The 11,289-nt window shown below is 33.0% G+C and overlaps 1 protein-coding gene across 1 annotated transcript; it reads right to left on the bottom strand.

Annotated features, from left to right (window-relative positions):
- Positions 1 to 429: 429 nt before the first annotated feature.
- On the bottom strand, positions 430 to 3,737 carry LOC140886666 (2-Cys peroxiredoxin BAS1, chloroplastic-like). Its single transcript, XM_073293381.1, has 7 exons — positions 3,402 to 3,737; positions 2,844 to 2,918; positions 2,051 to 2,132; positions 1,863 to 1,942; positions 1,541 to 1,666; positions 1,024 to 1,137; positions 430 to 803 (listed from the first exon to the last, which is right to left on the bottom strand). Exons 1-7 carry the CDS (start codon positions 3,609 to 3,611, stop codon positions 687 to 689), a joined length of 804 nt encoding a protein of 267 aa, XP_073149482.1. The 5' UTR covers positions 3,612 to 3,737; the 3' UTR covers positions 430 to 686.
- Between the last annotated feature and the right edge of the window lie 7,552 nt (positions 3,738 to 11,289).

Here is an 11,289-nt window from a genome sequence, read left to right as displayed (position 1 = left end):
ATAAAATTTAAATTATATTTAATTTGACGGATCAACGATCGCGGGACGGGTTCCTTGTTTGCCCAAACCTGCACTGAAGCCATCCCTAATTTCATCGTCTCGAATTGTACTGTACCATATTAGACCAGATAGATCTATTGAGTGAGAGGAAGGGATAAAACCATAAATCAAATATAAGAAGTATTATTATTTTTAATCTAAAAGCCGATTTACGAGCTAATGAGATTTGAATATCGTAAAGCTAGGATTTGGTTTGTTTATGGTAACGAAACTCATTGATCGAGTTTTTATCATATTCGAAACTCACGAACAGCTTGGTTATCGAATCGAGTTCCGAATAGCTCACGAACGAACTGTTTGATTCATTCTCATTCCTGTTCACCGTTAAAAAACGGTTATTATTTATCGAACGGTTGAGCCAAATGATTATTCAAATATCGGATCTTATTTTATCAAAGAGAGACTTTCAAATAAGATTTCTCAAATCTCTCTCATGACTGTTCATCATAACTACCAAGTATTGAAAGAGACATTTACACTTCCGAATTAATAATAAACAACCAGATTGCCAAAACTCAACACAAGAATTCTCTAGTTACATGGTTAAAGGGGGAAAAAAATCAATGACCTCTCCAACTGGAAAATAACACCAATAGTTCAGACTTCGAATGATTTCATTTCTCGGCCTAAATCGCAGCAAAGTACTCCTTGCTGAGAACAGGATCCGGCTTCATGGATTTCTCCCCAGGCTTCCATCCAGCAGGACACACTTCGTCCGGGTTCTCCTGCACATATTGCAAAGCCTGCACAAGAAACATACAAATACTACTCTGATCAACAAGGGACATGGGTAGAAGCTGGTTGTTACATCTACTGCTGTATCGATAGAATATTTGTCCAGTACACAGGACTCTTACAATGTTTGATGAAGACTTCTTAATCATAGGACTTGTGACAAAGAAAGTAGCAGAAGATTTAAAACCATGTTCCAAATGGTCATTTTGTTTGTATGTTTTACATCACCTGAAGAGTTCTTAGCGTTTCATCGACACTTCGGCCAATTGCAAGGTTGTTGATAGTAGAATGTTGAATAACCCCTTCCTTGTCAATAATAAAAAGTCCTCTTAATGCGATACCCTGAAATGGTAGAAGAAATGATCAAATTTTCTTGAATCACTGCCTTTTCCTACTCATTGACCCTAAGAAAATGGTAACATCATGATATTAAAAAGGGATCACTCAATCAATAATCTCTCGATTTATATTCTCTCATAAAAAGAAAATATATAGCAGCAAAAGTAAAAAGGATTTCCAAAAATTAAATGTCAAAATCAACAAGTACATCCAATTTTCTTTCCCAAAATAACTTTCCGGGGAACACCTTTATTTTTTATACGAGGAAAAAAGCATGATAAAATAAAACTCATCCAACATGATTACGCTTTGTAAAACTTAATGTGTCTAAAACAACTCTTTGCATCAAAATTTAATATTATACGCATGAATTGCATGCAACAAATCAGTAATATATAGTTTGTACCTGATCTGGAATCAATACGCCATATGATTTTGAAACCGATTTTGTCACATCGGAAATCAATGGATACTGCAAATCACCCAATCCCCCAGATTTTCTGTCTGTTTGAACCCATGCGAGGTGTGAAAACTACAAATAACGTTTGAGTAATAAGTGAACAAGTCAATAACACAAAAATAGGTAACAAATTCATCTAGGATAGCATAAAACTCGGCTTGCTTATGAAAAATGCTCATAGCCTAGAACTCTAGACCATATAAAATCAACATAATATGCATATATAGATGTTCACTTAGGTAGATACAAGAAAAAAGTTAAGACTCACCACACTGTCTATAGATACACCCAATATTTCAGTGTTCAGCTTCTGAAATTCGTCGTATCGGTCACTGAAAGCAATAATTTCTGTAAAATAAATAATGAATGAGTCGAATATACATCAATCAACAAAGACCACTAGTACAAAGATAAGGGAAATGATATAGCCGCAGGTTCAAGAATCGGATTAATCACCAGTGGGGCAAACAAATGTGAAGTCCAGAGGGTAGAAGAAGAGAATAACATATTTCTTCCCCACATACTCAGAGAGTTTAACCTGCGGTAGAAATTAATCTTGGTAAGCAACAATATCCATACAAATGAATAGGAGATATTGCACTATGTTGGGCATGAGGTGGTAAAAAAATGATTGAGTTGAGGTGGAGTTTGTTTCAAACTTCAAACAATCCAAAGGTCGAAAATGAGGTTGGGGCGGCTCTAGTGTCTCTTTTCATGAACCTTTTATTAAACATCTTGGAAGGTAGTCTCTAAAGGTTATCACCAAGTTGTGTTACTCCCATGAAAGGAAACAGGGAGGACCCTAAGCAGCCACACAAACGGAACATGCAACACATACGTCTGATCGAACCATGACAACAAGTTGAACACAAAACTCTAAAGTGCATTTCCATGAAAAAACTCTTGGTAAGAAAGAGTATTTTTTCTGAAAAAATGGTGATCAGTTGAACTTTTTATTTAAAAAATGATTAAAGAAATCAAGATCAAAAAGTTATTCTACAATGCATCAAAACATTAAACTACTTCTACTTTATCTTAAAGAGCACTTCTGAAACCGCTTAGACTGGATTTGGATTTGGATTTGGATTTGGATTTGGATTTGGATTTGTGGATAGAGAAGCCAAGGGAAAATGTCAATTTTTTCCCTAAAAAAATATTTTCTTAAGAACAAAAAGCTTTCTGTCCCACTGCTTCTCTGCAACGTCGAGAGAATGCCCACAATCAAACATGACATTCTAGATCATTTTACCTTGATAAATTCCTGATCAAAAACAGCTTCTGCCTCAAAGTCTGGAGCTTTATTTCCAACCAGTGGAAGTTCACTCTGTCAAGATAGGCGCAGATCACAATTCACAGGTAATACATTTGAATTGGAAGTGGATAAAAATTTCTGGAAGAAAAAAAAAAGACATTCATTTGCTCTTGAAATCCAAAGAACAGCACCACAATCCATGGTCACAAGCCATATATACACACATCGGCGTATTTAGACAAGAATAATGTAGTTATGCATTATAGTAAAGTCGAATCTTATGATTAAAAAAGTTGAATTCCTACATTATTGAACTACATTCCGAACACAGCCATGGATAACGTAAGCAGTAAAATTAATCTCAAAGCCGGACCTTTACAAATAGAAGTACGAAATACAGCAGAGGGTCTTCCCCAAAACATAAGTTACAGAAAGATCAAACAAGCATTAACCCATTTCAAGATCGATGCAAATTCACTAGATAAAGAAAGGGGTAAAAGAAAAACATAACTGTGAAAAAGAAGAACATCAAAGAGTGACAATGGCAAGACTTACAGCACGGACAACAAAACTGCATCTTTTCGAGGAAGAACAAGAGCAGGGTAGATGGGATAGAAAAGATTTGCCAATCCCAGCAAATGAAGAAGGTAGGACAAGTGATGGGAATTTATTGGAGGATAATCTTGAAGAAAAGCAAGCTTTGGTATTGGGACTGGGATTGGCTGGGAGAAGAGCAGCCATTGAAGTGGCAGCTGAGCAAGCCATTTTTTGCCAGTGGAATGGGTGTGAATTGGCAGTATAAAGTAGGGATCGATCAGGGTTCTAAGGTTGAGAGTAGTCGGTGAGAAGATAAGTTTGCGCCATGGAGTGAGTAGTTGTCACTATGTGGACTGTGGGGATAATCCATACTCTCCAATTTGCACTAAAATTTGATGATCACCGATGTTTCTGGAATGCTATCTTTTTATTATTCCATTCACAAATCTATTTGGAATTATATTTTGTATGCATTATTTGAGTCATTAAGTTAATTACAGCCACTAAAACTATGATTCTCACCAAAAATGGTGACAGGGATTGTTAACAACTCCTACGTGGTTAAATTTCTGCCAAGATTTTACATTTTTAGTCATGACAATATTAATATTTAAATTTATAATCATTAAGTTTGTTCAAATTCGATAAAAATTTGAATAATCTCACGAGTCATGAATAAACTCGTTAAATAAAACTCGAGCTCGACCCAATTATAAACAAGACAAACCCAAACTTTCAAGAATTCGGCTAGGTTCGGATAGATTTAATACCGGTCTTTTGTTTTATAATGCTGAATTGCGGCTGACCTTTTTCCTAGGGGTGTAAAGTGTAAACGAACCGAATCGAGCCGAATAATGGTAAAATTTCAAGGCTCGAATTCGGCTCGATAAGAGTATATTCGAGTTCGAGTTCGATTCGAAGCTCGATAATTTCAAATATTTTGGCTCGAGCTCGGCTTGAAATGAAGTTCGAGTTCGAGTTTGGCTCGAAACATTCGAACCTATTAGTGAATTATTGATCGGATATTATGGTTCGAAAATCTCAAAATGTTCGAAAATGTTCGAAATGTATATATTTATTATATAATTATATTATATTAATTAAATATTAAGGCTCGCGAATTATTCGCGAACTATCGAATAGAATAATTTTGGCTCGAGCTCGGCTCGAAAAAAAATTCGAACATGTTCGAATTCGGCTCGAGTTCGATAAGCTCGAATACAAATCAAATATTTATCGAATGGGCTAGCGAGCTCGTAAAGTTTACGAATCGTCTCGGTTCGTTTGCACCCTACTTCTTCCTTTTAGCTGGGGCATGGATCAAAGCTTTTGCCTGGACCAACCTCATGCTTACAATTGGACATTCGTTCGTGCATTGGGCCTATCGGAATTTGATTGTTCAACCAGCCCAGCCCAGACCACTCAATCAAAGCTCGGCCCCATCACAGAATCGTACGAAGTCTATGTAATAAGTTGACTGCAAATAAAATATTGCAAGTTTTTTTTTTTTTTTTGAAACAAAAATATTGCAAGTTATTTTATTAGTTTTCGGCATTGTTAACCACCAAAATATTTCCACAAGTTCCATATATAATTTCCCAGATGAAAAAGATTATCCAGTAAAATGGAGCCATTAGTACTTCTGGTCCTCTTTTCTTGTTAGATTGTTATTATCATTGAAATAATGAACGGTAAGAAATCATTTTACTTTGATATTAATTGCAATGATCAAAATTGGACCAAAACTTTAGGTTGATTTAGACAAAATACATAATTATTTTTTTCCTCGTGGGACTCATTTAATTATATATTAATATTGGATTGATCTCTGAATAATATAGTTCGGAAGGCGTTCTTCAAACACTAATTGGATGAAGCAAAAAATATCATTATTATCACACACACACAAGAGAATTTCAAGCTACACTTAGGGAGTGTTTGAGAGAGCTTTTACTTATTTAAAAGTGATTCTAGTAGAGATTATTTTAAAGTTGGTGAGAAGCTAAAGTTGGGAGTGTTTGAAAATAGAAGTTGAAAACTAATACAAACTAAAGTTTAGTGTTTGGAGAATAATTACTTCCAAACTTAATTTTTTAACTAAATGACAATCATACCCTTATTTTATTATTAAATTTTTGATACTCATCTATAAAAAATGAGTTTATATATTATTTTACATTATGAATTTTGTATCAAAAATATTTTATTTTTTATAAGATGAATATTTGAAAAAATATATAAGATTAATAAAAATAAAAATATTAAAATGAAAAAAATTGTATAAATATATAAGATATGTACAAAAATGTATGAATTGCAATATATATATATATATATATATATATATATATATATATATATATATATATATATATATATAATTATGCAGCTACGATCCCCTGCACCCTAGGGTGCAAGAAAACTGTGTGCGATGGGTTTTAGTGGTTTTTTTTTGCACCACTAAAACCCACTACCGGGTTTTAGTGGTCGCACACAGTTTTCCTGCACCATAGGGATGATCAAAATTATATATTTATATATATATTAGCAATAATGTAAAATTTTAAAAAAATTTAAAAAATGCTTGTAATAATAATGTAAAATTAAAAAAATATTTTAAAAAAATAATAAAATTATATGTAATATGATAAGTTTATTAAGTGTATATATGTCAAATTGTAATTTTATATCTTAAACAAAAAACAAAAGCTAAAAAAATCATCAAATTTTAGCTTCTTGCTTTTGAGTAAAGGTTGTAGAAGTTAAAACATAATTTAACATTCACAAATACTCAAAATCATTTTTATGCAGCTAAAAGTTAAAAAGCACCTTGTAAAATCTCTACCAAACACTCCCTTAGAGTACTACATCAAATGTATATTGAAGATATATGTGTGATCGCTCACTCCAAAATTAATGAACTCCATATATTATTGGGACACGTCCACTCTTAAATTGACCCTTAAAATAATACCATAAGAGTAACGTTTTATTTCTCTGTGTATTTGTAAATCTTAAGGTTTTGTGTCGCCTTTTTAACGTGAAATCTCCTAGTCATAAAAATTGACGATAGGCCTTAGGACACGGTGCCATGTTATGGTCGCGTTCGTACAATTTGTACTACATATATATGTATGTATATATATGATCAATCATAGGTTCAGTTATTTTCAAAAAAAATATTAAGTTCAGTTTGATTACTACTTTTCATTTCATCACTTGTCACTATTGTCTACGTTTAATTTAGAACTACCAGACATGTATTACCTTTTGATCATTTTATAAATTTTGTCGAGTCCGTCGTTTTTGGAATGACTGTTTTTGGTCCAATCATGTTATACAATCACCATAGTACGTTTGTAATATTTTTTTCAATATTTTTCTTTATGAGTAAATATTCAAGGCAGTTTGATCATGATCTACATTCGCAAGACGTGTTGATTCATACTAGAATGAAAAATAATACTTTTGATATGAAAAATAACATATTTTCATGAGTAGAGTTGGATAAGAGATTTGTCTCACAAAATTAACTCGTGAGACTGTCTCATAGGAGCTTTTGTGATTTTTTATTTAGTTGTCAAATTTTAACTCCATGACACAGTATGCCGGCTTTCGTTTCCTATATTATGCATTGCATGTTTCACATTAAATAATAAATTTACACATAATTTTTTCAATTATTATTACCTAATATTTATAAAATAATCAAATATAGTTATAAATTAAACAGATTAAAGGGAAGAATACTCTATCGAATCAAGATTACATGCACTTGATGATGTACTCACAGCGATTAGTTAAAATATATATTAAAAAAAAATACGATTCACGTTGCAGTTACAAATTGGGAGATTATTGGAAAATGATATCGTCAAGATAGAATAATAGTCAATCAATATGTGACGTTTAGACTACTATATATACCACTTGAAATATCTGAATTATTTTGTTACGAGTCTTGACAAAAGTGACAGGTGCTGCTCGGTTATTGTATAAATCAAATTGATGACATTGAAAATAAATTATCTTCAAAAAATTTCTTTTAATTATCATATATATTAAAAAAAACTATATCACATTGGATACACGTTGAACACAAAATACATGATTTTGTTTTCTTCTTGTTACAATTTACAACATAGAGGGACTTTTTTTATTTATTATTATTACTTTAATATGAGTTCAAAGTTCAAACCTATATATCTTCCCTCAACTAACGAAATATACGCATAATTAGTTGAGTATACATAATAGAGTAACAAATTGTCCCAAAAACACAAACCTATGTAATAAATGATTATTTCATATTTAAATTCAAGTTTCAACACAATATTATATTAGTCAATTACAAGTGTTTTTTTTTAGAGTGCCACTCATACATTAATATTAGGCATCTATCTATCATGCTCACTACCATGCCCACCAATGATGTGACACTATTTTATTGGACCTACAATTTATCACATCTTTATCACATCCAATAGAATAGTGACACATCATTGGTGGATATGGTAATGGGCATGATAGATGGGGACTTGAAAAAAATTATATATATATATATATATATATATTGTTGAAAAATATATTATTATTATTATGTTGAATATTGAATATTGAATATTGAATATTGAGTTGTAAAATGTGGAAAATTAGTGTGTGATGATGTAGATAATGATGTATTAATTTTTGGACTAATCTCAAATGTGGATCTATAAATAGGTCTTCATTTGTGATGAAAAATACACAATTGAGTTGAGAGAAAAATATTATAAAGTATAGAGTTTAATATATTTTGAGTTTTGGAGTATTTACTTTTTACCGTAAATTTTTACTTTTTCACAACACGTTATCAGCACGATCGCTCAAAAGTTCTCTATAATTTCAGACACTCCAAAATACAAGAAGAAGTCAAAAATATTGAACAAGTAAGAATATTTATTTTTAATGTTTATATATTTTTATTGTGTATAATATCATGTTATGAATTTCAAAAACTTGTTATAAATCCTGGGAGGATGTTAAGACGACATCCCACACTCCCGGTAAGGGATACGAAAAATATAAAAGCCTCTAAGGTTTTTAAACAATATAATCATATTTGTATAATTTCATGTTATTATATAAAAGGCTGTCTATGACACCGATCTTATAATAATGTGATATGATATACTATACCTGACTTTATACTAACTATATTAGTATAATTAATTTCACAATATTATATAAAAGGCTGTCTACGACACCGACCTTATAATAATGTGATATGATATACATAATTATTTAATTATGATTATCATTATATGCATCACATGATTATCACGAATTTTTATTCAACACATACTTGATTTTTTCTTTACCCCCAACGGTCACAAACGATCATAAACGGCTAGTTTTTTGCCTATAAATATGTTCACTCAAACTCTTTTCAATCACACCAAATTCATTCTTTCTCTCAAAATAATTTCTCCTCGTTTTTTTTTTCGAAAAAGAAGAAGATGGAGTTCTTGACCTTTCTAAGGCTATTTTTCATAACGACTATGATCATCATGCTAACGAGTTTTGTACTCACCGGCGATTTTCCACCACAGATTTTTTATCTATTTATATACGCACTTGTAATTTTCGTCATTCCATTATTTTGTATTATCATACTAATAGAAATTAACTAATAAAATGCATTGTTATTTTTCTAGCACCACCATGTCAAACTTGGCAAAGCTTGAATTCGTTGCACTCGATATCACTGAAAAAAATTATATGCCATGGACTCTTGATGTTGAGATGCATCTTGAGTCATTGGGTCTAAGTGAAACCATCAAAAAAAATAATATATCAACCTCACAAGATAAAGCAAAGGCTATGATTTTCTTACGCCGACATCTTGATGAAGGGTTGAAATGTAAGTATCTCACAGAAAAAGACCCAATGATTTTATGGAAAGGCTTGAAAGAAAGATTTGAGCATATAAGGGAAGTGATACTTCCGACCGCCCGTGATGAATAGAATATGTTGAGATTCCAAGACTTTAAAAAAGTCAGTGATTATAATTCTGCGATGTATCGAATAGTCTCTCAATTGAAATTCTGTGGACTTGAAGTCACAGAGATGGAAATGCTTGAGAAAACATTTTCCACTTTTCACGCATCAAATATAACTCTACAGCAACAATATAGAGTGCGTGGATTTTCGAGATATTCTGAACTCATCGCATGTCTTCTTGTGGCGGAAAAGAACAATGAATTGTTAGTAAGAAATCATCAATCTCGACCCACTAGATCAACGGCATTTCCAGAAGCAAATGTCGTAATTAAAAATGAAAACAAAAATCAAAGGCATAGACCAGATTTTGGTCGTAGACGAGGTCGAGGACGTGGGCGTGGACATGGACGTGGACGCAAAAATGATCGCGATCGTGGTCGCGGCCGTGGATATAAAAATAATCGAGATAGTTTTTTCAATAACTCATCTCAAAAGAACGTCACGAACCACCCACCAAAAAGGCAGCATGAAAACACGAGTGAAAATGAAAATCACTCAAAAAGACCTGAGAGTGTTTGTTATAGATGTGGCACTCCAGGACATTGGTCACATATTTGTCGAACCCCTGAGCACCTATGTAAACTCTATAAAGAATCGACAAAGGGGAAAGTAAAAGAGACCAATTTTGTTGAAAACAGTAACCATTTAATTGGTTCAACTAGTTTCAATTCTGTAGATTTTTTGAATTATTTCGAAGACATTGCTTAAAAGATTGATGGGACTAGATTGTAACAAATTTGTATTTTTCATGCATTTTTGTATTATAAAACATGTTATATTTTGCATTTGTATTGTACTTAATTTTTCTTTATTGCATTTTTGTGAAGTTTTGTAGTGACCCTTACCCGGATCACCTACTAACAGAACTTAGGCATGCAATTAACTTAATTAATCAGATATCAGAATAAAACTGCGGAAACCATAAACGTTTATACAATCCCAAGTAAAGGAATCTATAATTTATCTAAATAATATACAACCAAATCGAATAGCTGTATCAATCTCAAAACAACAGAAATAAAATCTAGACGAAGCTCCAGCTGGTCAACCACTGACTAGCCCCTCATGGATCCACCCGCCTCGTCCAATCACAAACCTGCCCAATGGAATAGGGTGTCCAAAAACACAGAGTACGAGACGTGAGCAGAAAACGCTCAGTACGAGAGTATGAGTATACATGCATGCAAAGTGAACTCCCTATAAACTCGAGGTCAAGGATCAGATAACAGAGACAGACCGGGCCCTGGTATGTAGCACGCTGTGCCGTCGCTTCAGGAGGTGGCTCCCATACCATAATACAAGTGGATATGCCGGACCCAAATCGATGGAAGTCCAACCACTAACAGGATAGGGAAAAACCATACTAACAGACATCTCGAAAGAGATAGCTAAGTATGCAAATGAATGCAGCATAAATCAATGACATATAAATCATGCAGTCACATAATACATGCATACTCAGTCAGGATATCTCGAACAGTACTTCCGTACCTCAAAACAGTGCAAGCTCTACCAACTCTAGGTCCACGCCTATAGTCTGCTCTACACTGCCAAATGATACTACTATCATTAAAGTGCTCTAAAAGCCTTAACTAAGCTATTGCATACTCTTAAATATTTATAGGAAGCAAAAGCTATACCTTCGTCCGTCGTTAGCCCTTTGATGTCGATGCCTCCAGAACTTGGGCACAACTCTGCTACGACTATCGAACGCCTTGAAAACTCCTGGGTCAAGCCTAGGAAGGCTAGAACAACTCGAATACGACTAGAATAGAGAGAAAATCCAGAATTGGAAATTGAAAATGAATTCTCGGTCTTCTATTTATAGACAACGATCGGAACTTTCGATCCTCGATCGGAACGT

Source organism: Henckelia pumila, chromosome 3 (genome assembly GCF_033568475.1).
Source record: "Henckelia pumila isolate YLH828 chromosome 3, ASM3356847v2, whole genome shotgun sequence".
Taxonomy (NCBI): Eukaryota; Viridiplantae; Streptophyta; class Magnoliopsida; order Lamiales; family Gesneriaceae; genus Henckelia; species Henckelia pumila.
The sequence above is the reverse complement of the archived record's forward strand: the minus strand, read 5'-3'. Positions and strand labels throughout refer to the sequence as shown.

Coding starts and splice junctions, on each gene's coding strand:
- LOC140886666 (XM_073293381.1), bottom strand. CDS start 3,611: ATGGCTTGCTCAGCTGCCACTTCAATGGCTGCTCTTCTCCCAGCCAAT. Junction 2,133..2,843: donor TTGATCAGGAATTTATCAAG/GTAAAATGATCT, acceptor TTTCTACCGCAG/GTTAAACTCTCTGAGTATGT. Junction 1,138..1,540: donor GCGTATTGATTCCAGATCAG/GTACAAACTATA, acceptor CTACCATTTCAG/GGTATCGCATTAAGAGGACT.